Source organism: Sebastes fasciatus, chromosome 21 (assembly GCF_043250625.1).
Source record: "Sebastes fasciatus isolate fSebFas1 chromosome 21, fSebFas1.pri, whole genome shotgun sequence".
NCBI lineage: Eukaryota > Metazoa > Chordata > Actinopteri > Perciformes > Sebastidae > Sebastes > Sebastes fasciatus.
Genome location: NC_133815.1, coordinates 13,459,439 through 13,486,208, shown reverse-complemented (window position 1 = coordinate 13,486,208; position 26,770 = coordinate 13,459,439). Strand labels below are relative to the sequence as shown.

Genomic DNA, 26,770 nt, shown 5'->3' with positions numbered 1-26,770 from the left:
GTTACTGTGATTCCCCCCTCCAGCATAACCCCAGGAATGCTTCAGCTTTACAGAACAAATAGCTGAATCACGTTGCTTATTTAAAGAGAGTTTTTTACCTTCAAGGATGTAAACACACTCTGTGTCTGGGGGGTATTTGTTTGGGTAATTGGGAGAAGTGAACAGCCCTCCTTCTGGTTCTTTCACCCACGTTCCACATTGACCTGCAGGCTTCACTCCTGAGTTGTTCTTCGCTATAAAATACATAAGAGAGAAGAAAAAGTGAGTGATTAAAGCTTTGAAGAGAGGATTTTAAAGATGTGCGGCTGCTGTGATGGAGATTACCTGCTGTATCCTTCCTCGTTGCCCCAGACAACCCAAGTATGAGAAGACTTGCAACAACTGGAAGAACATAAAAGACAAATACATTTTTTTTGAGGGAAGACTGCGACATGCATACAGTATATTGTTTTTGTTCTGTGATTTAGTTGGTTTTGTGCACAGCTTGAGTTCAGCTGAGGGAGCGTTGAGTCAGCAGGGAACCCATTTCAGGTTCTGGATTTCCTGTACTGTACATCAGCATTATGCTAACTAAACCTGTGCCTGACTGTGACCTTAAAGAATCCCCAAAACAGCATGCAGTACCTAACATAATTATAACAGACCATTTCTTGGCATCTTATCAGTTATGAGGATTTATACATTTAATATAAATACATTTGCAGCTTTTATAATGCTAATCCACATAGCTCAGGAACATAACATCTGGCCTGTACTGTAACTTTGTGCAAACACATAACCTGAATGACTCCTATTTAAAGTCTTTGGTTAGGGCTTATGGCTGACAAAGTCCTTAAAAAATAATGGATTATACTGGGTAATTTAACAAAAAAATGACTAAAATTTGACCAAAAAAATGACCAAAACATTACTGAAAATTATATTTTTAAAAAGTAAATAATTACCAAAAAATGACTACAAATTACCAAGAAATTACATAAAAAAATATTTAAAATGATAAAAAATAACTACCAAATAAATAACAATTACCAATAAATACTTCAAATGAAAAAAATAACATAAAATATTAAAAAATGACAACAAATGATAAAAATACCAAAAATAATGTCAAAATACCAAAACAAATTGAAAGAAAATTATCAAAGTAACTAAAATTATAGAAAAAAACTACAAAGGACTACAGATTACCAAAACATTTGAAAAAAAATATCAACGTAACTAAAATGATAGAAAAAAACTACAAAGGACTACAAATGAAAGAAAATAACTAAATAATATTCCAAAAATTTACAATAATAAAAATAGATTGACTACCAAAACATCTACATCATGAGTTGTCACTCATCATACTTTTCTTAATATGATAATTTCCTCCCAAAAAGAAAAAAGAAAATCCTAATATAACTTACAGTGTGACCTTCAAACAGTGAGTTTACAGGCTGTAGGATGCAGTATCATGACATGCTATTTGTTTTATCACCATGCTCCTATTTGGAGTTGAATCTGTTGCTCTGATTAAAGGATTACTACACTTCTCTTTTCGTTTGGGTACAAGCAGCAATGAGAGCTTTTGAGCAAAGTGTGCTTCAGCTCCAGACGTGCATCTTACCGTGATGGAAGCTGTGCCCATGTACCATGTCTGTTCCTTTCACAAACGTCTTCAGACTCAACTAATTCCATTTAGATTTAGGAATACTTGAAGAGAAAAAAAAGATTGAGATGAGAGTTTCTGAAAATGTTACTCCGGGAAACCTCTCACACCATATAGACTACAACCTTTTCCAACAACAAAAAAGCAAATTTACTCCTCAATAAAATCTTCAGTGGGAAAAAAAACAAAAATCCTTCCAGATGAACTAATCACCAGTTTCATATAAAACCAAAAACAGTTCTAAACACTCGCCCGATTTCCATCCAAGCGTTTCTTCCAAAACCCTTTGGTGCTTTTGATGCACTGAAAGGATTAATAGTCCCGTCATCAGCCCTTCTCTAAGCGCTCCACCTTTGCAATCTTCTTTGGGGAAAATACCATGGACAGCCTTTTGGTTTGTCCTCTTTTGGTCCCTTTATCAGGAGAGTGGATCCTTCAGGAGAAGCATGGAAAACCACGCAACACTCATCTCTGTAGCGTTTTCTGCACTCTTTATAGTGGTGCGTAAAATCCCCTGGAAAACACAAAAACACCAAAAATCAAGTGGCTTTTCGTTTGGGTTTCATTGGTCTCAGCTTGTCAGTGTTGCTCTGAGTGCATCCTCCTCTTGTCTTGTCTTCTTCTATCAACTGGAGAGTCCCCCTGCAGCCAGCAGAGGAGTTAATGTATGATCTCCCTCCTCCTTCCTGCTCATCCAACACCATGCGCTGCCGTCCAATGCGCCACAATCCTTACGCACTTCTGAGGCACGCAGTGAAAACTTCTCCAGCACACGACTTCACCCGCACACACTCACACCGGGAATAGTAGAGAGAGAAAGGAGCGCTTATGTGTGTGTGTGTGTTTATGAGTGTGTGCTGCTGCAATGGGGGAAAAATGGAAAGGTAAGCAGAGGAAAGGAAATGAGATATGAAATGGGAATAAACAAGCAAAATACGCATACATGTCAGAGAGTGAGTTCTATCAGCGTGATCAAACAGCTGCAGAATAAGAAATACATGCATTGTTATGTACAAACATCTGGAAAGCATCATCTTACATCCTGATTCTTCTGCACATTCACAGTCAGAGCTTTGCTTCTGGTTAAAAACCATCTAAAAACTCTTGCTAATACATGCCACCCCACTTCAAGGTTATCATGACATCTCCAGATTTCCCCATACCTCTCCATGATTCCAATTTCTACAAGAAATGGAGAAGAAGGCAATGAGATATGAAATGGAATAAACAAGCAAAATAATCATGCATGTCAGAGAGTGAGTTCTATCAGCTTAATCAAACAGCTGCATAATGAGAAAATACAGCATTGTTATGTACAAACATCTGGAAAGCATCATCTTTCATCCTGCTTCTTTCTGCACATTCACAGTCAGAGCTTTGCTTCTGGTTAAAAAAACCATCTAAAACTCCTGCTAATTGTAATGGAAATTCTGTCAATATTCCAAGATGAGTCCTAATGAACGTTGAAATAAGGATCTCAAACAGATGAAATGTCTTTGTTGTATTGTATTCTTGCAAGAAGAGGCGACTGGTTATACAGAGTCACACAAAGTCTGCAGAAGAGTGCACTGCAGGAGATTATTACAACGTGATTATATAGAAATTTACAACATGGGACTGTGAGAAAAGGAGTTGTTTTGCACAGATGAGTTGTTTTACTCAGACAGTGTCCCAGTAAAAATCATCACTCTATTCAGTACTTTCCCACTACATGAGATGAAGAGCACACAGACAGTAACTCTCCACTGTTGCATAAAGAGACATCATTACATACAATGTAATTTTCCACTACATAATACAGCCCCCCCAACTTCAAGGTTATCATGACATCTCCCCATACCTCTCCATGATTCCAATTTCTACAAGGAATGGAGAGGTAAAGTGAAGTTTTCTTTCTCTTTTTGTCCACAGAAAAGTGACAAACACCCAATACTTCCCTGCAGGTGTGTGAGCATCAGGATGTACTGTATTGTGTGTAACCACTCTCACACCTGATGACAAAGCTGATCAGAGGGTGCTCAGGGAGCAAGTCAGGGGGCTCGGGCTCCCAAAATAGTCTTGGCACCCGGCAGACAATATCCATCTTCAGATACTCCTGCTGCAGAGGCAATCTTGGACTCAGTCCCCTTCCAACTCTCTCTCTCTCTCTCTCTCTCTCTCTCTCTCTCTCTGTGTGTGTGTGTGTTAATGTTGCTGGTTTGGATTAGCTTAAAATATACAGTTAATGAACCACCCTCCTCCACCACTTGTGTTTTTTTTCCAAACCCTCTTGAGATTTCCAAGATAAAGACGTACTATCGTCTCCAACGTCCTCCTCTTAATTACATCCTGTCCCAAAGATTTGGCCTGTTATCGCTCTGCTCTAAAAGTGCTTGGTTTTTACAGCAGGTAATGCAGACTTCTGCAAGGAGCCACGCCGACTTCGAAGAATACGCGTGGGAGGAGTGGGAAATCTCAGAACTCTTTTCAACTAATAGGCTCCTGCTAATCTGTTATACAGAGTGATTTAATGGACTTGGGATTTAGACCCCTCATCCCCACCCTTCCAACAGAAGAACTGAAGCTTAGCCAGTCACTTCCTTTCTACTGTACAATGAACTCCCATGAAGCCCAAAGTGTAGCGGGGCTCGCTCTTCAAAATTTCACATGACTGAAAAGAATTTGAAATGTCAATTTTCCTCTGAAAAGCCTTTTATAGATCTCCCAGTGTGAAGGGGGGCGTCAATAATATCTGCGCCAAAATACAATGCCCGAAGCTTGTTATTGATCAACAGTGGTGCTGTGGTGTTGGACAGCTTTACAAGCACACATGCCACACATTTCTGACTCTGAGATAAAAGCAGCAGAGCTATATGGGAATTATTCAAATGAGGCTTATCGGGAGCCCACTGTATGCAACAGTAGCCCTGGTGAATTTAACAGCAGCCTCTGGTTTAGCTCTCCGGCGTGTCTGTTTGACTGAATGGCACCGAGGCAGCGGGTGCATCTCGGAGAAATAATTCATTCAACAGCAGCCTCCAAAGTCTGCCATTTTTAATTAAGGAAGTCTATCATCTGGGCCGGAGATATCTGTTGTGCCGTGTCGGACTAACCTACATTTGTAATTGTAATCAGTTTGGGGGAAATGGGACATCCAATGCAGGCCGGGAACCATACGTTTAACATGCAGCACACGACTACACGGACAGGTAAACACATCGATACGTTGCACATCCATTTGCAGTTTTATCTTCATCTCACGATTGCTCATTGTCCAGCTACCACCTGTTTCCCCAAACATCAAGGCTTATAAGCTTCACTTAAAACAAGTATATTATCCATATGTACACAAAGTAATTTGTGATTGCAGCCTGTTCATTTGGCTCAGACCTGATGAGCAAATTGGGCATTCACCTTCCACTTTGTGTCGTCCTAACGACACTGCCAGCACTGTTTCTTTTTGTCAGTCTAACAGGGGACAGCGCTAAAGCGGATAAACACTTAGGCTAATGCCTCCAGCCCGCTGGGACTCAAATTAACCTTATTAGTGATGCATTGAGCAGTTTGTTGGCCTAAAAAAAACACCATTTATTTGTCATTCAAGGCGCCTTGTAGTTCATTAAGCAGGACCCAGTTACAAGAAAAGGTCGCTCCGACCGAGGGCAACATTTTGAGCTGCTCTTTATGCTACATTAGCTGTCTGGGTCTCTGGTGATGGACTGCCTTTATCCCGGCCATGCACCTGGAGCCAGCTGGGAAAATAATTCCATCAGATGATAGCCCATAAACTACCTGTGGCATCGTTTTTGTTGAGGTGCTTTTGTTAGTTTGCAATGCAGCATGCCATTATAAGCCTGCGAGCTCTCTCTCTCAAAAATGCACCTTATATTGTGCAAAATGACACATGGTTAAAGGACATTATAATGGACACAAAAAACTACTCAGAGTAAAGAAATATAATGTATTTGCCAGTGGTGCAACAATTATGTCGGAAAAATGACATTATAGTAGGGCTGCTAATGATTATTTTCATTATTGATTGATCTACCCAATTATTTTTAAAATTAATCAATCAATTGTCTGGTCTTAAAATGTTAGAAAATAGAGAAAAATGCTCATCACAATTTCCGTAAGCCCATGCTAATGTCATGAAATCACTTGTTTGGTCCGATCACCAGTATAAAAACTTAATTATATTCAATTTACTATCAAAGAGGGAAAAAGTCCAGCAAATAGTGACATTTTAAAAGTTGGACCAGATACATTTTTGCACTTAAACATGCTAAATGTGAGGAAGCATTTCTATTGCCTCTGGACGGCTCTCAACGTGGCGACGGCTGAGCTTAACAATACGCTTCTGCGATGGCGCCGTCGGTCAGGATGGCGTTATCCAGCCTGTTCTCATTCCCAGGGCGTCAAATACCAACGCTTTGGTATGATGGTTGGCGTTAGATACCGACGCACAAGGCACCCTTTAGCGGTGTTATGAGAAGCACCGGGCTTTCCATTAACAACAATGTAAACCCATCTGCGTCAATATTAACGCTCAGGGAAAGTGCGCCGGAAGTGTGGTGATGTAGCTTTAAGAGCGAAAAGACACACGCGGGGCTGGCGGGAGTGGAGGTGGATGCGCCAAACAAACTCAAGGCTTTCATCCAGCAGACCGCTGTTCGTGTCCTGTGCGTCACGTTGCAATCAACAACCCTAACCCTCAGTCTGTGTTTAAACAGTCCATATGTGTTATGGAACATCCAGAAGGTCATACTGTATGGGCTTTGTTACCCTGCACACGCTATCGCATTTAAAGATGGAGTCAACAAGAGCTATGACCTTCCGGGTGAACAACTTAAGAGGCAAGGACACAACACACAATACTGTGTACATGTGTTGGATAGCTCGGAAGTATCACTGTCAATAGAACACTTAACACTGCATGGTTTGAAGGCACAGTCGTAACAAAACCTTGGACACCTGGGACATCTATAAGTCGCCCAGTGTTGCTAACGCTTATGACTAAAATCACATTTTGCAAGATAAACTCCAAACGTTTGGTTGTAGCATACTTTTCTTTTGAGGAATTCAAAGTGTTCGATGCTAACATCACTTTGAACTGCTTCACATTCATCTCTCTCATGTCTCCTCAAGGCTGAAACTCATCTGTCAATCACTGTGGCTTTATCCATCCAGCAATTAATCTCAGCCCAAGAGGGGCAGCTGCACTGTCTATGAACCTAAACGTCTGCCGAATTGCTACGCCTGCTCTGCAGATTTCTGCTCTAGTTACAGTTTGGAGTGTAGTTATATGAGAGGGCTAATTTTTGTTTTCATTTTTCAGCAGATCTTTTGTCCTTGTGTTTCCTCTGCATGTCCGCCCCCCTGTCTATAAGATCAGGCATAAAGGAAACAGTGACTTCACAGGTGTCCTGGATTTGGGCTACCATACCCTCTGCAATCTGTTCTGTGTATGAAGTCCCAAGCCTCTGGGTTAAACTGACTGTGTAATTCCTCATTTGACCTTATTAGCCACTTGGTAGGGGTGCCATAGACACTGTGGAGTGACACTCTGTGGGCCATAACACCCCTGATGGGGGAGTTAGAATCACCAATGTCATACTGTCACCAAGACACCGACTTTCTTTTTGGATTGAGGTTGAGCGAGTGAAGCCAGAATCACAGCCGACACTGATTGTTTGTTTGTTTGTTTACAGCATCCGATAAACCACGGTGCACACTACATGCATTTCAAAACAGTTCGCATGCAATGAATTGAATTTGCATTTATTAGAAAAGCTATTGCAATTCACCGCTAAACCCCACCCCTAAATAGCAACTGTCCAATCATAGCTTAGAAACCATAACCAGGCACAGCAGGCCTTCGGATTCCTTAGAGTAGCTCTAATAAGAGCGATATTTCACATCTGAAGACCCAATAAACAACAGCTAAAGTGTAAGGAATGGATTCAACTTTGTTTAGTTGCCCTAACATAAGCTGCATATGTTAGCATACCCAGCTTACTACCTACAGTAGTGTTATTTCCAAAGGCAAGGGGACATGTCATTAGCCAACTACATTTCATGGGGATACAACTTTCGTTTGAAAAATACTGGAACATTCAGCCGGTGGGAGTAGAGATGCAAGTATATCAGAGTAACTGTTTCTCTTTAGATGACTTTGCCTTAATTTGTTTTAATGCTTATTTAGCTTTGAGTTACCAGTGCTTTTGGCTGCTGCTGCTGGAGGGACATCTTGTCAGGCCGGAGCAAAAGATTGCTTCCTTAAAAGGTAGTGGCTGGAAGGTAAGACGCAAATTGTGAAACTCTTACGAGATGGTTAAGGTTAGGCACTGACCTTGAATAGTTAAGGTGCGTTTTTACAGTGAGTTGGTCTGCATAGCGAGCAACGATGGGAAAAACCTGTTTCAGTCTTCCACTGGTGAAGCATGGTGATAAAGTGCTCCACATTCTTCTCCACCTTTCATCTTTAACATTAACCTTGAATTGTTAAGGTTAGGCATTGACCTCGAATAGTTAAGGTTAGGCAGTGACCTTGAATTGTTAAGGTTACGATAGGTCGTCGGACAGCGAGACTCGCAAGAGTTTTTGCAGATTTCAGATCAGAGTACACAATTTGCGGGTTACCTTCTACCTATAGCTCTTAAATACAAAAAGTGGCCAATCAGAATGTACCAAGTGCCCACTACATCACGGGGGGATTGGGATTTATAGTTTAGAGATTTACCTCATTTCTTCAGACTATGTTGATGCTTTCGTTTCGTTTAATTGCTTAAATATTTATACTGTGACTAATTGTTCAGTTTTGTTTTATTTGTAGATTAGGTGTTCGTCTTTGTGCTACCCCTTTGTTTAAATGGGGACAAATAAAACCCTTTTTTGTAAATCCACCTGTGTGACTTTTTACATAGATGAGTAGCTGGTGAGGATGCTGCTGTTTTGTTTACCTGGGACCTGTTAGCTTTAGCGTCAGTCTTCTATCATTGTGTGTTATTCTATTATTTATTTTGGAGACAGAGTTTTCAACCAGCTTGTGGAGTTTCAGCGTCAGCATTACTGTAGCTTACACTAGCTACTGAGGCCACAGCTGATCAAATCTGCTAGAGATAGTCATTTCAGATGACAAAATCCACAGTCATTGGCTAGAAATAAGAAGCCTTTTTGTTTACTTGGTCTTTTTTTTTTTAACTCTCATACCCGCCCTCCCCTCTGTGGAGGTGTAAAATTGTTATTTGTCCTGTGTTCAAGGAGCCCGACTGCACACTGGCATGGATAGAGAGTGTTTCCGCTGAAATGCCAGGTGGGCTCTGTGTAGTGGTGAGAGATGACCTTTTATATTGGCCCCAATGTTTGAAGACACGGCTCGGCTTGCTGAGGTCCTCTCACCCTTAAACATCCACATTGTCAGGTTACCTCCGTGTTTGTGCATGGTACATTTCATCCAGTTGAACTGCAGTCAAGTGATCTCGAAAATGTCACAGTGAAGAGTGCGTTCACTTTGGGCGAGCAAGTCAGGATTATAAAGGGTTGTGAGGAATAAAAGTCAGTGGGGTTGATTTCTTTCGGCACTATAACATACAATCTACATTCTGTAATTTTTCAGTTATGTAACATAACTTGACTTTCCAACAAGAGCTTTTCTCATCTTCCTTACAGGCACTGCCGGGGTAGAAGCTGTGTGATGTGAAAAATTCCTGACCTACTCATTGATATGTGGAGTCAAGTCATTGGTGTGTGACGAATTCAGTTTTTCTGGGGCACAGGGCAGCAGTTAATGTCTATAATGGAAGAAATGATTTTGTCTAAGTGAAAGGGGAAAGTTTTATTCGAACTTTGAAGTTTAATCTCACAAGTTTGATTTTGTAGAGAAGAATATCTGGGCCCCGTATACAGCAGAAGGCGCCGAGGTTAAAAAGCCATTTAGCTATCACTGTTGCGGATGTTATGTTAATCTTTTGTGTTACCTGCATTTATAAAAGCAGCTTTTCCTTCCAAAAATAACCACTACTGGCAGAAATGCAATTTCTCAGCTTACGTTCTAAAGTCTTCATGCATCATGAATCATAACAAACAAATTTGGGACACAAAAATGAGAGATATCTCAAATCTACAGTCATTTTCTCTGACACTGCCTGTTGTCATACCCCTAAAAGTGACATTTATACAAATGTTTTGTCAAATATGTTTTGAGGCAAATATGATTGCTGCTTTGATTATATTCAGTCAAAGAAGTGCAGAGAGCTAAACACACCTCACTTAAAAGATGAAGTTGGCCTTTGTGGTTTTTACAGGAAGCTATTATTAAACTGTATATAGTCAGACCATAGATATGGTAAAAATGAACTTATCTAGTACAGTAACAAGGAAAACTGTATTCACAATACATGTCAAATTAGTTAGCCCTTGTCCCTCATGGCGGCACTCAAAGATTAACTGTAAGTCTCAAAGGAAGTACATCACAGCAATTAATTAAATATACACATAGTCCACGAGAGTAATTAAGTGGAAATGAGTAAAATATGCAGCAATTGTCGTAACAGTATTAATATGCATTAGCAATATATTAGCCTCAGTCAGCTATAGTTTTCTGACTAACTTGATTAGCAGTAAGCTGATCAAACTAAATTAACAAATCACAAAACAGCTAACAATGTAAAGATGATGCTCCAACTATAGTGCATTTGGGGAGTAGATTGAACATTATTCAGGCGGCGTAACGTTTCTCTCAAAAACACATTTCCCTCTGCAAATTAGTATTATATTAATGAACAGATTGTGCATAAGAATGCAGAATCTGGCAGTAATCTGGTAGGCAACGGGACTAAATCTTGGGCGTTTTGTCTCTGTTTGTAGTCCTAGTAGTAGCTACTGACCAATCACGTTCGAGCAGGCTGTGGTTGCATGCATGTAAATGGTCCGTGTGGAGAGAAAAAGAGGCAGAACGCATTGACCGAAATTCAATCTGGAAACCCACCGGCTATCGTCTGACGATGATTTCGCTTTTTATTCGCTTAAAATTTGCTTGTCAGTCTGTAAACAATGACTGGCGCACAAAAGAGTCTTGGCCTGGATATCCGTTACCGGTTATCGGATATGGTTACATCGGAACCCCAGAAATATTGGCTGTTGCCCCCGGAGGCTAAATCGGCGTCAAACTAATAGCCGATTGGGTTCAGAAATGGGTATCATATCAACATAATCTTTAGAAAACTGGGTTACACACACAGCTGCATTCCTTGGCTGCCTGCAGACGGTAGCATGTGATGTAATAATAGTGAATGTAAACAGGCGGCTTTTACAGTAAATCTTTCCACTGAGCTGAAAACCTGGATTTCTAGAAATGCATTTATTTCTAACTAAAACAAACAAATGGTACCATATGGACTCATGAGTGAATCATAGGCCTGCGCAAATGTTGCAATATGGCGGTTAAATAATTCATCTCGGAGGCGGCTCTTGCCATATTGCCCTAATCTCATACCATGTACACTTCATGAGATGCTGGTAAGAATTATCTTCCTGTGATCTCTCATTTGAATTAACAGATTCTTTTTTTTTTTACATTTTCTGTACGGTAGCACATCTGTTTGTTGACAAAGAGGTTGGATATGTGTACTGGACAACATTTTAGTCTGCAGCCTTTTCTTTTTTTAAGACTTGCATCATAAAAATGTAATTTAAAACATATATATATGTTATATTCTTGGTGTAGATGGTTTATAGCACTTTCTGGTTAACAGTGTTCCACAGCAGTGTAGCAGCACATTATCTGCATAATTTGTATGTACTAGGTTCTTTGTCAACTTTATTGCATTCTCGCCATTAGGCCTGTTGGTGTTATCTCATCACTGCAGCTCTGACACAACCGCTGGAGCACCAGGCAGCAGAAGAGAGAGGGGGGAAAGATAGTGTGTGTAGAGGAGGAAAATAAAGGAGAGGATGTGGGGGAAGGGTAGAGAGTAGAGGAGAGAAGAGGAAAGGGAAGGAGAGGAGAGGAGAGAGATGATTAATGATGACTGTAGAGAAGATGGCCAAGGTGGTTAGTGAAATTAACAGAGGCTTAGCCAGCAGCAGACCACAGGGAGTAGAAGGTGCTTCACACGCGCATACCAACTCTGATCCATCTTGTGTGTTTGTGTCGATGCAAATACAAATACATATGCAGTTTACAATGATACAAAATGTCAGATTTACCACTCTGTATTTTAAGTAATCTTTTAAACAAGGGGTCCTTGATTTCAGGTATAAAAGCAGGATTCTCAATTCTAGCAGGCGATTTTGAAGTCCTTGAAACGAGAAAATAAATGCACACTTGACGGATTACATATCACCCTTAAAGAGTGAGGCTAAAGCTAAAAGGTTAAGTACAGCTAAAGGTTAAGTACAGCTAGTAGAGCTAGTCCGCCCAAGAACACGTTTTATTCAGAAAGGCGGATGAAAGAAATGCTGAAAGAGGGACTGCATTCGTCACAACTAGGCTAACACAAGACTGGACCCAAATGCAGACAAAGCAGGCAGACAGGGTTAGTTAGGGATTTAATGACGGTATATATAGGCTTACTGGCAGGTGCAGGAATCATGAGGTAAGCAATCCTCAAAACTGAGGAGGCAGTCGAAAAAGGCAAGCAAATCCGACAAAGGTCAGGCAAGGGAAGGAATCCAAAGAGTCCAAAGATCAGGCTGTGGTTCAAACAGACGGGCAACACATTTCAGAATTAAGGTTTCCAGTAAAGGAAAATGGATTACAGAAGCCAGAAAGGATTGGCAAGAAGGCTTTGACCAACTGGCACCCATTGTTTTGTGGACTGCCATTTTGAAGCCTCGAGGTCGGCATTTTGGCCGCTTCCATCTTGTTTTTTTGCAACCAGAAGTGACACGAGAGGGTGGAGCAAAGTACAACCGAACGCTGAATGTTTAGTTGACAACAAAGGTTATAATTAACTTTCATAAACTGAAAGCACACTGTGAAAGGGTTAAAGTTGTAAGACGAACCACGCACAACTCCCAGACCGGACAACCCTGTGGTAGTGACCTGTCAATCACAAGGTCGCCACGCCCCAAAGCATACTCTGCTTTATCGTCAAATTTATTCTAAATGGGACCACAATTTACTAAATGAACCTCATCCTGTATTGAAGAAGACTTGAAACTAGAACATAAACTCATGTTTACAATGTTTACTGAGGTAATAAATCAAGTGAGAAGTAGGCTCATTTTCTCATAGACTTAATCAGACTTCTTTTTGCAACCAGAGGAGTCGCCCCCTGCTGGCTATTAGAAAGAAGGTAAGTTTAAGGCACTTCCACATTTGCTTCATTTTTCAGACCCGAAGGTTGCCCACTGCTTACAATAGAGCAGACAAACACTCTATTCTATCCATTCTTTACACTTTAGCTCTTGTATTATTGTTTTTGGAAAGGCTAAAAGATAAGACACCACCAGCTTCTTACTAAAGTTTGGACTGGTCATGCGGATAAATGGCAAGTCGTGACAGTTTTTGCTTTTTCACGTTTAATGAGTCTAATGTAAAAACTGCACTTAAATGGGTGAGGTGTCATCACACCGAAGCTTCAAATCAATTGAAATAATCAACCAATTGGAATGGACAAACAATCAATGAGGACAGAAATCCCCTTTAGCCGCCCTCCAGAAAATCAATGTTTTTAATTGTGCTGCGAGACACATAATTCTGGTGTTTTAATCAATCTTTTCAGCATTCAACGAAAAGCTCATCATGAAAGCCACTGAACCCCAACGGACTGGAGGAGGATAACGCTGTGTCAGTAACAGATACGATTTTTTGCTCGCTAATAGAAGACATTAATTGCTCAGAGGCTACTCTGATGTTAGAACAAAACGTTTATGTTGTAACCCACACATCGGGGAAAACTAATGAACATCTGAGCAGTTAAGTGGAAAACATTGTTTTTAATAAAAGAAGGAAATTATTACAATACACTATTACACTCTGAAAATGGTAGCACAACTCTCTGATAAACTAACAATAAATGGTTTCCCCCCATAAATATAAGCAATAAAAAGTAGATTTTTATTTCAAATTACTTCATTGAAAGTTTATCTACATAGGGGCTTTAGCATTTTAGAATAAAAATGTACTTTTTACAAATCTCATCCTCACTGATTACCATATTACTCTAATAATTTCTCCTGGTTTGGATTTTCCAAGTATAATTCATTAACCGAATGCCACAGTGCTGCAAGTAACAGTAAATTTCACACTCAAGAGAGCAATACCGTGTAATGTCTTTACCATTTGATTTAAGAGTTGGTCCTAAATTAATGTAAAAGGTTATTTGTTAATTGCTGATTTGGGCTGACTGTTGCTGTTTTGTCCTTCATATTGACGGCTCAGAACCCAGGAGACAGCAGCAGCGGCTTTGGTGGTCCCCAGTGCTGCCTGTCTGTAATGAATTGGTGTCACTTAAGACTGAATTTTACCAGTTGTCGAATACTGATAGATAGGTCAGGCCACAAGCCTGCGCATGCCGTTGGGGACTCTATGTGATTATCTGGTGGCAAGTTTCTAATTAAATGTTTAGGCATAGACAAACAACCTGTTTACTGCTTAGTTAAAGGAGTGCTTAACATTTCGGGGGATCCATTGGCAGAAATGGAAAATATTCATAACTATGTTTTCATTAGTGCATAACCACCTGAAAGTAAGAATTTTTGTGTTTTCGTTAGCTTAGAATGAGCCCTTCATATCTACATAGGGAGCAGGTCCTCTTCAGGGAGTCCGCCATGTTTTTACAGTAGCCCAGAACGGACAAACCAATCACTGGCTCTAAAGAGAGCCTTTCACGTTTTTATGTTACCCGAAGGCAACCGTAGTTCTCCGACACGCTTGTGAAACTGCAGTAACATGAGCCGCAGAGTGCAAAAACGTGGTACCGCCAGCCGCCGTCTGACTTCCGTTGCTCCTACAGTAGTGTTATTATGGTAAGGACGGCCTCTGAGCGAGGCGAACGGCGTCACCATGGTTTTCAACACGGCGGCTCACGTTATCGCAGTCTTGCAAAGGGAGCCGTGAGCGGAGGGGTACTCAGTTGGTTGCAGTCTGCAACCACACCACTGGATGTTACCAAATCCTACACACTGTACCTTTAATTCATTGCCTTAAGTGGGGGGTTGTGGGCACCAAGCACATACCATTGTCTCAGATGCCACTTTTGGCCTGGCTGTTCACAGACACTGACTCCAGCATTGGCAGCAGGTACACAAGGACACAATAGAACATGTGGAAACAGACACACACATACACACACACACACACACACACACACACACATTTCATAGGTATAGCTATGAACAGTGTATGAGACCAGCCTGCAGTAGGAGGTAATTCCCATTTCCAGACCGTATACAGCTCCATACATAAAATGGGAAGTTTTATATTTATGTTATATTAGAGATTGGCAGTGCAGGTATAGGCTTACATCTAGTTTTCCTACATGTCAGACCATAGACCAGTCTCTTTCCACAAGCAGGTTAAACTACAGACCAAAGGAGAGCAGACCTTATTTAGCTACAGTACAGAAGGAGCCTGGGTCCATTTCCGGCTTGAATATGTTTATTCAGTTCTGGAGACTGTTTGGCTGTAATCAGCTTGCATAAATCTCTTTGATGATAGCCACTGGAACATCTGCCGGAGCAATAAAAAAAATCCAGGGAGGCAATAAAATGTCTGGCTGAACATATGCTAATGGAAATGTGAGTTGTTCTGAAAAGTTTGTCCCAAAGTAATTGCCACAATGTGACTATGGTATTTATGAATTCATATAAGGATCATATTGAATGTCGCAAAGCTAATGTTTTTACCCCTGTTACTGCGGCGTGATGATCAGCCCAAAGTGTGATGAGGTTACCTACCTAGTTGAGGTTGCTGGAGTGCTGAGCCAGCTTTGTCCTTCCCCGAGTCTTTTTCCTCTCTCTCTGTCTTTACCTCTCCTCCAGTACCTCTCGTTTCTTTGACTGCAAACACAAACACACAGGTTCACAGTGCGCTGTGCGATGGATGATTGCACGCTCTTTGCCTTTACCCACAAGATCAGGGTTGAAAGGTCATCAGAGGTGTGAGTGTGTGTGCGGATTAGTTTGTCTTACTTGAAAGCTATAATCAACTAAAGGCAAAAGTATAGTTACATTACCTTACTTTCGTTACTAAAACCAGCTCCATCAAAGGCATCACATATTCTGTATTTAAAACATGTATAAATAGAAAACAGGACGAAAAAGCTAACCCCCAAATTGTCAAAGTAACGGAGCAATACTGTAATGTGATTACTGAATTTGAAATTGTAACCTCTTACACTACGTGAAACCAGGAGATCCACTGATATTCAACACATATAAGAGAAGATTACTCCAAAGAAATGACAGAGACATTATTCCAGGCTTGGCTATAAACTTGCAATTACCATTATCATCAGTTTCAAGTTGATATGTTGAACTTGTTTGCAAGCAGTTACAGAGCAACATTATCATTCATTTGGAGTCGTGTTTTTGGCCACCTGGTGAATGTAAGTCCAATATTCATTATCTTTTAGCTCTGTTTTGGTCTCCACCAAACTGGTCTCTTTTCCTGAGGGAAACATCTGGCTCTTCAGCTAATTCTCCAACATTATGAGTTTGTTGAGAGTGAAACAAAAACAGGAAAGTTGCAGGCCGGACAGCTAAAGAATGAGCTAAAACTCACTCTAAGACACCGTTGATATGGGATTGAGGCAGCTAACCAAAATAGGACAAATGAGATTCCAGCTAACTTTGAAGTTGTAGTTGTTTTTTGTTTTTAGCTGGCTTGCTAACGTTCATCACTGATAAGCTACATTCAGGATTCATCCATCTGTTTCTGAGTAATGCTGAAAGCATGAGACTTGAACAATGCTGTCATTTTTTGGAGTAGCCTACTGAAAAAAGTAATTACATTACTGTAAGGTGTTACTAAGTATTGTGTTACCCAACACTGATCCCTATCAGGATTGCCTAAACAAAGAAACCTTCAGTGTACTTCAGTGTTTGTGTTTTTGCGAAGGAAGTGCCTTCTCATGGTGACACCCTGCAGTTGAATGAATGGGCGTGTTTACAGTGGAATATAGATACGCCTTGTCAGGAAACAGGAGGGCGGGGAGACTCCTAGCGGCTGGAAGTTGGCTGGGAACTGGCTGGCAACCGGCAAGCAGTTGGCTGGGAGGGGAAATTCTGTGTGGCTGCATCTGTATGTGGGTGTGCATTTTATATGATTGAACCCAAACTGAAGGCCATGCTCGTTACCTAAGAACCTATGGTAAGAAAATGGCATTTCCTCGCATTTCTTTTTCTGTTTGTTAAAGAAAATAAATCTCATGTGACAACACTTTAATAACTAGGACAAGTTAAGTCTTATGACACTATCTAATCTAAGGCTCTATGAAATGTCTCCCTGCTTGCCTCAGTTTGTCCTCACAAAACAGTAATTAAAGCAACATCATGTTCTCTGTCAACCTCATGAGAAGAACCCCGGGGGGCAGGGGTGCGTTCACATTCAGAGCATATCACTTTGTTATGAATATGACTTATGGGTCAATGCTGGAGACGTCTGTGCAGACAACTCTGCATCTAAGTCTCGGATTTTTACTCATGTCTAATTAAGTCCAAACGGTTTGTCAGATTCCTACATTTGCCAGAGTCTACTGGTACAACATGAGGCAACCACAGATGGGCTCTGTTGTGATTGAAGCAGAGCTGTAGTAATACAGAGAAAAGACAGATTTGTTATTTTTGGAGAAGGTTGAGAGGGTATGCATTTAGATAGATTTTACAACTGAGGAAGCTGTTCCCAAATCGCCAAGTCCCTCTTGTCATGTGTCAGGCCTAGTTAATTGTGTGAGAGTGGTGTGGATGGGTGTCTGTGACTGGATAATTGATCCATTTTGTGGGTGTGAAAGCCACCCGCTGAGCAGGGCGAAGATACGGCTTCAGAAAGCATACACAATGCTGTAATCTCCCCCCTCTGCTAGCCACGGCGTAGCTGTGGAATTTCTGCCGTGTAGCAGCAGAAGCCCTGCTGAGGGCTGAGGAACAATTTGGATGCCTTGCTTTCAATTTCAGCCTGAACTCTCTCAAGGGAACTGCCAATGCGTCTTCGTACAAGACATCTGGAAAAGAATAAAAATAAATAAGAAAAGCCTTTTCTGTCGTTACCTAATCCAGAACAATTCATGGAAATGCAAAAAGCGTCGTGCAAATTGTGGCTCTGTCTTGTGTGAATTATTAATTTGCTTTGTATTTCACAAACACAATGCAATCACCTCCCGCGACACGGAGGCCACCTCTGTGCAGTATTTTTTTTTGCTGAAATTTATTTTCTAAATTTCAGCTGGGCGTTCATCAAAGAGCGTAGCAGCGTTGTGTCAGTGTGCCCTGGCTCAAACAGGATATTTTGCTTCCATGCGTTTAATGTCTCTGCCACAGCAAGCTCCCACAGTGGAGAGTTCTAGAGAGAGAGTGTGTGTGTGTGTGTTTATAATTCTGTGTGAGAGACAGCAACAGAAACAAAAGTACCGAGTGGGAGTGTGCAGCTTTCGCGCCCGGGCTTGTGTGTGAATGAAAAATATGTCGGGATAGAAAGACAGGGGGGCAGATAAATAATTGTGTGTGTGTGCACATGTGGCTGTATTTTGCTGGAGAGCTGCAGACAGCGGTGTAATAGATGGTTGATTAGGAAGGCAGGAGGGGAGACTTTGGATTACTCACTGACACTCGCTGACTGACAGTGTGCTAGGCAGCCTCCCAGCTCCATGTCCTGGTGCCAGCTTCGGAGGAGTAACAGAATGAGAACCTCATGTACCGAAAAACCAAAAATTACCCATTTGATCTGCCAATTGACACTACAATTTTCTCTGGGGATGTTCCTCTCTTCTACATTTCAGTAATTTTAGCTCAGCGAGCCATAAATCTGCCTAAATCTGTAGGGAGATCTCTTGTGTTATGCAGACATCTCCACAGGTGCACACAAACCTGACTGTTTATGCCATTAAATTATCATTTTTTCCCTCATTCTTGTTTACAGGCTGCAGTTATATTTTATCTGTTGTGGCATATGTGCTGTGTGCCAACCTACGCACCACCGTCTCAAATTCCCACTAACACGCTGATTTGCTCGAGGGGATTCTCAGATTGATTCAAACTTATCCGGCATGGGTGTTGTGTGTTTTAGTGACTTGTGTGTGTGTGTGTGTGAGTACAGTACGTGTGTGCACACATGCATATTTGAGCCCATTCCTCTGCATGCCGGTCTCAAGGCCACATCATTAGAGTAAGAGGGCTGTAATTAGTGAGTCCATGCATATTAAACAGCACCCCGCATCTCCAGACCCGGCAGCCTTGAAAAGCTGCACTCTGCTGTCACTCGCAGCCAATAAGCCACTGTTTATGTCCAGAAGGTTGCACATATTACCCACGGAGCACTGAGGGTGATTCGCTACCAAAATCAGTAGTCAGGGATTCTTCCTTTAGCCCTTCACCTCTTATTGCTATATCTCATTATAAATAAAAAAGAGCAAAAAGGAAAGAAAGTCCTCTGATAGCTCGTGTTAAAAGCAACATAGAGCAACCTATTTTCCTTGAAACCCTTGTATCCAAGAAAAGCAGAGCCCTCCCCCTCCTCACTGATATTATAACCCTAAAAATACATTTTAAATCCTTGAACAAAATCCTCAATTTGAATATATTCAGTATATTAATCAACATCTTGACAGATTCGCCAAGCGAATGACGATACAGAATGATGTTTTTTTGTAACAACTTAATGAATTTACAATAATAGCATTAGAGCCTAAAAATATTTGTTTTGTTTTTGTGGTTAAATAAATGTAATTAATGGTGTTGTTAGATTGCTGCTAGACCGCCCCGTTAATACAGGTGCATGCCTCTTTGTGTGCGTGAAGCGAGAGAGCAAAAAAATATATCTTTTTAAATAGTTTTATATACAGATTGTTATGGAAATTATCCGGTAGGTGTGTTATTTTAGGGCTGTACGGTGTTGTAGTGGTTAACACTGTTGCCTCACAGCAACAGGGTCGCAGGTTTGAATCCAGCTTGGGGCCCTTCTGTGTGGAGTTTGCATGTTTTCCTTATATCTCCCACAGTACAAAGACATGCAGGTTAGGTTAATTGTTGACTCTAAATTGCCCGTAGGTGTGAATGTGAGCGTGGATCAGATAATGAATGAATGTGTTATTATGATTTTACTTCTACATGAGCAAATCTAATTTTCACAACCTCAAAGCAGACAAATCCTGGCACACCCCATGTGATGCGCCCGTAAGGGTCGTACTGTAAAGGACAGAGGTTGTCATATCCTGTACAGATTGTAAAGTCCCCTGAGGCAAGTTTGTGATTCGTGATTTTCGGCTATACCAATAAAATTGACTCGACTTGAATCTTTGGCGCCCAGAACCCAGGTTGGGAACTAGTGACTTAGAAGAGTGTGTGAGTGAAAGCAGAGACTGCAGAAACAGCAATCAGAAGGTGCTGTCAGTGTGTCAAGTCATAGCAGAGGTGCATCAGTCTGTGCTCTGTTTTCTGTCTCCAGCTGCACTCAACAGAACGTAGAGGAAATGAAGAGGCTCCACTTTTGTTTTGATGCGTTTCATAATAACAAGGTGACACACTGGCATCCATTTAAAAGCTGATGGCTAGGAGACAGCGGATAAAATAAATACAAATGCTTGTGCACTATACTTATGGCCATGTGGGAGACAAATTAAAGCTGGGATTGAGCTGTCGAGTGCTTGCTCGTTCAGACATTCATGTTCGAGTGTCCCCATCCACATTTCCTTCCCATGTTTATCACCTCCGCAGACCTTCGTGTTGAGCGAAACAGCCACACAATCAAACTCAAATTATTGGGGCCAAAGGATCTGGAGTTGGGGGCCACTTGTAATTTACAAGCACAATGGTACATATAACATGTGCATGCACACACATACTAGCCACTTGGGCTTATTTCGTACATATAAAACGACACGTATACAACACCAAGGAGTAGCAATCAGTACAGCAGCTATATGGCTATATGACAGATATTTATGACTTCACAGCATTCATTTCTTGTGCAGTGGCATCTCTCTGCGTGCAAGGGGTTACCATTTCCACTACAGTTCTGCTTCATTGTCCCTTCAGCATGTGGAATTTACTGCATAAGTTAGCATTTTATTATAGATACAACTATATTAGGGGTTTTCACAGATGTCACATTTGCAATTATATCTGTTGAGACAAAAAAACGTTATTTGTGTTTGTTGTTATTTAAGCCATCATACAAGCACATGGTACAAAAAGAAAGCATTTATTAGCATCAGTTTGACGACAGCTATTGGCTACTAAACAGCTCCGTCTTAAAGAGAGATTCAATACACATAATCTTCTTCACCATGTCTGCTTATTGTATTGTCTTCTAGGTTTTATTTTACCATCAACGTGAAGGCGATTACATCTCACAAGCAAATGAATGCACCAGAAATGTCAACAGTGTTGCCACATATTGTTAAAAAAAACACTGACTAAAGTAAAATAATATTTACTCTAATGTGTTATTGTGACTCAGCTAAGTTTCGAGTATCAGCAAGTTCATTTTTATAATACTGTACTAAAATGAGTGGAAACCAGTGGCCTCTTGGAGCAGGAAATACACATCAAATAAGTGTTTTTTGGTAATATAAAGGATAAGTGATCTGCAGGGTAAAACATGTAAACTGGTTATGTAGGCAAAGTTAATTTCAGTGAACTATCGTATCATTTGGAAAGAACAATGCCTCCTCCGGACTATAATTAATAAGGAGCAAATAATTTGCATAAAGGACATTATGTGTGTGCTGAACAAGTTGCCTTGGCTTTTGTATAACCTGCCTGTAAAGGCGCTGTATTGTCTATTGCTGCAGTACTTAATCACGTCAAGTTAATGGGTGAACTACAGTAAGGTGGGCCCATGTTTGAGACCGGTGTTTTGTTTTGTAAGTTACGTTAGTGACTTGTTTTCCGTACTTAGTTTACATACTCATTTTAAGCCCAACCATGACTCTTTTCCTAAACCTAACTTAGTGGTTTTGTTGCCTAAACCTAAGTGGGTGGTTTTGTTGGCCCCTGCTGGTGCCGCACCTTCATACACGCGTGTACTATTCATGCCTCGGCGAGGCAAAACACATTCTCATCCCAACTTGTCACAAACTCACCATTTGTCAGACCCCTTGGTGTCACTTTTGAGTCGCAGTAAACACGTACTTTACATTGTTGATTAAACAAAAACACTTGCTTAAGTTTAGGCAACAAAACCACTTGGTTAGGTTAAGGAAAAAAAACAACATGATTGGGCTTAAATTTACTACATTTGTAAACGGAAAATGAGACTTAACGTTGTGAACACAGGAGACGACCGAACAGCTGATTGTAACGTGAAAGTGAAACTTTACGCAAGGGACACAAACAGCGGTCTCCTGGATGAAAACCTTGTGTTTGTTTGGCCTTTTTGCTTTTTTTAAACTACATCACCAGACTCCCGAAGCACTTTCTCTGAGCGTTTAATATTGCCATGGATGGGTTTACATTGTAGTTAATTGAAAGCTCGGTGTGTTACATACAGGCGCTAAAGGGTGCCTTGAACATTGGTGTCACACGCCGATGGGCGTGACAAAATGTTGGTAACATACGCCCTGGCAATGAGAACGGGCTGCACACTGACACACTATCCTCTGGTGGACAGGCGGTTCTATTACAGGTTTTGGCATTTTGGGTTGCAACAGGGTATGCAGTATGTCAGATGGACAGTGCTTTTTAGGAAGTCAACAGATTACAAGGCGCATCGTGTTGCATTTACAAACTGAGAAACTTGAAATCTTACAAATAGAATATTTAAAATTTGACCACGTTCGATTGGTAGTTTGTGAATTTCGAATAAAAGCTGTCCCAATTTGGTGTGCTTTGTTAGCTTAGGTTGTATTTTTGAATCAGCCATTTGGACTGGCAGTCTTGGGCAAATGACGCAAACAGTGCAGCCCCCTTAGTAACTAAGGTTACAGACACAAACACCTCTGTGCCGTGGAGGTTTGAAGGTCTGAACTCATTATTATGGCTGACTCATAGCTGATGCTGGAGCTGCCTGCTAAACACAAGACATAAATGTCTCTGTGGCTAAAAGTATATGTTTTAGGTCTTTGTCTCCTTCCTGTCATCCCTCTTTTTGCAGCTTTCTCCACAATCCACACACACACCACATACACACACACATACATTCCCGAAAACAAAAAGGGTCAGTAGTGAAACTGAACCAGAGTGCAGATGTAAAGCTTTTCTTGGTGAGTCACCATTTTATCTTGGAGTAAGAACTAATCTGCAGAGAATATCAAACGCTGAACAAAGAGGAAAAAAATAAATGTGGAAGCAATGTAATTTAATGCCTAATGGGAAATCAATAGGATGAATAGGCTTCACAGAAACTAATGAGATGGATGATGATGATAATTAATAAAGAATCCCAATAATAGCATTTACCAACTCAATCAATCATGTAACCAGCATCCTTTTTGAAACCACTATTACATTATAGACAGCACAGCAGTAACACGCTGGACACAAATTCCTCGGTGAGTTTTAAGATGAATGGGTATTTCCATTATAACCTACAGAGTTGTTGTAGTTCTAAATGATGAATAGCTTTCTATATCCTTATGCCGTTCATTCAGATGTTCCTGTAATTGGCCAACTAATAGAACTCATCACTCAACACACTAACAGCATCTAGCTACAGTATGCTCTCTCGACCACACTTCAAACTTTAAAATCCCCAATTGCTTCCCTGCTAATCTTGTGTCCCGAGGCTCATGTGTTGTTTTTGGGGATGCTAAAAATAATGTAGGCATAAAAGTAACGATGATTGTTTTTTAATATCAAAAATGACCCTGGAATCAAGAAGCAAATAAGCATTTTTTTTTGTTAAATGAATTGTCAGCTGTAAATGTAATTTGTAAGCCTGTAACGAGCTTGTTGTTGATATTGTTCACACTCAAACGGTTTCTAATTAAATGTGGCTTCACGGAAAACACAACAGCCATGAAATTGCCATACGTGTTGTTGCAATCTCCTGAAAATGTCTCCTGAGTTTATTGGGTTAAACTTCGTGTGACACTAAAGGGAATGCATCTTCAATTAACTTTTTGGGTGACGTGCAAGAGCTGGTAAAATAATAATATTATGATGTGCATTAATGTATGTATGTGGTTGGACAGCATGTTGCACACAAAGAAAAAAAAGAAAAAACAGCACTATGGAACATTTTAGCATCTTTCAGCTCATTGTTTTGGTTTTCTGGCCCTAAACTTTACTGTTTTCGATCACTCTCATTGTCATCAAAATGCTCTAAAAACCCACTGTACACTACCTGCCCCACAAGAAACTACAGACCGACAAAGTTAGCAACCAGCTGTTGAACAAAGCGGAGCATTTAGCAGATAAAGAGCCAGATATTTCACTGAGCAGTTGGTGGAGACCAAAAACAGAGCTAAAAGGAGAATGACTATTGGACTTACATTCATCAGGTGGACAAAAACATGAATCCAAATGATTGCTAATGTTGCACCATATCTGCTGAATATGTAAATGGGCAACTGTTTGCTAACAAGTTCATCATACCAATATATAACGTGATAATATGTCAGTGTTGTGTTAGCTTGTTACCGCTGATCTTTGCAGGTTTAAAGAAAACTCAACTGCAGCCTCTCTGCCACCAGAACAAAAGGGAGAGTGATGGTGGTAGTGGTGAGAGCGACCTCCCAGTCCGTCCTTTCCCATCCCTGGTGATAAAGAGTTGCTGAATTCCTCTTGGTCTGTTGTAACCCTCATGTATATGTGTCCCAAGGGCCACTGCCTTTGCTGTGTTGCATGAGCTGCAACAGACACATACAACAAAGGTCAGGCAGAATGAGGCCGCACTGAAGCTATACCTGTCCTCAGCGTGCACTGACCCCGACTTTCTTCTTCAATTCACCTTAAGTCTTTATTAAATCCCATCTGGTCTGAGTCCATGCAGGTGATGGGGGTGGTTGTAAGTGCTGAAATGGATTTGGTTCAGAATACCTGCAAAAGAATCACAAAAGAGAGGTTAAATTGATTAGTCTTGCATGTTGTAAAATAAATTGGTTTTGATATAAGAAATTCAGCTTTAGAGATTCAAATTAGATACAGAAAAATGTTCACTTTTAAACTGGACCCCTGGTCAGGGATGAAATTGGGACTTTTGCATGTAAGGTCTTATCATATTTGATGCTTATAATTATCTACACAGGACGCAAACCCAAATATCACAGACATTTGGAGAAGCCCAGCTAGTTTGCTTGATCCCATTTAATTGCACAGTATAAATTATGCATTGGGAACAACGCTCCATGGTGGGTTACAACGGGTGACAATTGTCCTTCGGAGACAGCGTTAATAATACAAGACATCATTTATTGCCCGCAGTGGGCGTAATAAATAGGTCAACTCCAACAGCAAGAAACATGCTGTCATGGGAACGTATATATAAATCATTAAAGATGATATTTGCAGGCGGTATGTGTGTCCTGATGATGTGCTGGACATTTATTCCTTGCCACAATTCTGCTATTTTCGGGATGAAGGGCCGTACTCAACCTTGTTGTGAATCCAGTGCGATGACAAAACAATTCCCTTTTGGTTTTGGGCTTTTCTCTTATTCATGGGTCTAATTGCTCGCTCCTCTTCCTCACAGGGAGAAGAAATGTTTGAACTTCTTGGCCAAAGCACTGATGTTGTGCTGGCGAGCTCTGTTCAGCTGGAAAAGGGAAGAAAGAAGGAAGAAAAGAGCGATAACTTGTGACATAATCATTTTCTTTCTTTTCTTTCACAGAAGGATCACTTTCTGAATCGCAGACTCAGCTGTCTGCGGACGCTCTCTATTAAACGCTATCAGGCCGATGAACAAATGATCGCTAATCAAATGGGCAATGAAAGATGTTAGAGTGGCAAGGTTTGGCAGTTAACTGAGATAGCTTCCTAAATAATTAAGTTCTAATTGAAAAGGTGAATGGAATTGAAACAGCCAATCCCTTGTGTATCATTTATTAATCATATCTGTCATAAAAGAACAAAATGGAGAGTAAAATCAAGTGATATGATTAAAGAATCAATCGGCAAAGCTTTAATCACAGCACTCATTTTCAAAATTCAGGCATCTGAGACTCATTCCTGTAACAGCTGCCTGTATGTTTTATTTGATTTACAAAGACCGACTCGGCAGCATTATTCCATTCATGAATCTGGTAATATGTCCTCATAACGACAAAATAGTTTGTCAGTATCTTCGAAAATGACAGCTGGGACCCATGTGAGTGTTTTTTGGTCACCAAAGAAGTTTGGGCCAACAAAAACTACTTGGTTAGTTTAGGGGAAGTCCGCCTAAATGGTCTAAAGAAACCTGCTGTTGATAGTTGATGGGACGCAAACCATGCTCTCTGGCTTCAAATGCACACTTTACTTTAATACGACAGCATTCAATTGAGATTTTGCCGTGTTAAAAATGTTACGAAATTGTTAATAGGTCTGGCTTAGTACGATTTCTGTCATGTCTTTTATGTTAAAGTGATTCAGGCGCTTTTTCAGACCAAGCGGCAACCTCCGGTGCTGAGAAATGAAGTCAACGCGGAAGTTGCAAATACTGCAGTTCATCGAATGGCCTCTTGAGGCTGACTCCAAAAGTGAGTCAATCACCATAGACCCCCATGTTAAAATGCCCAACAACGTCACGGAGACTACGTCCGTATTTTATGCAGTCTATGATTCAGACATGAGACCAACATGTATAATTATTGACATCTTATTTACATAAAGAGAAGCATGTCTGAAAGGGGCTGTAGCCTACTGTAAGTCATTGTAAGTGTTTGAAGAAGCGATGAGTCTTCTTTAATGCTTATAGTGGGATAAAATACTGTGCAGCCGGCTCATCTTCATTCATTCCAATAAAACTCCTAATGCCAAAGAAAACACTCTGGGACATTTCGAATTCATCCAATAACTTTGAACAAACAGATGCCAATTGGGTTTTGCATAGTTGAATTTGAA

At 40.7% G+C, this 26,770-nt stretch overlaps 1 protein-coding gene across 6 annotated transcripts in view; it reads right to left on the bottom strand.

Annotated features, from left to right (window-relative positions):
* neto1l (neuropilin (NRP) and tolloid (TLL)-like 1, like) overlaps nt 1-2,479 on the bottom strand; it is an 81,540-nt gene extending 79,061 nt beyond the window's left edge. For 2 of the 6 annotated variants that reach the window (XM_074621946.1, XM_074621947.1), the window contains exons 1-3: nt 1,610-2,465; nt 325-381; nt 99-233 (exon numbers count right to left, since the gene is read on the bottom strand). In XM_074621946.1, coding sequence (XP_074478047.1) covers nt 99-233; nt 325-381; nt 1,610-1,637 — 220 coding nt within the window. In that variant the 5' untranslated portion in view covers nt 1,638-2,465. Of the gene's footprint in view, nt 1-98; nt 234-324; nt 382-1,609 lie in introns of all 6 variants that reach the window. The other 4 variants (XM_074621949.1, XM_074621948.1, XM_074621943.1 and 1 more) reach the window with 4 other exon arrangements.
* Nucleotides 2,480-26,770: the final 24,291 nt, after the last annotated feature.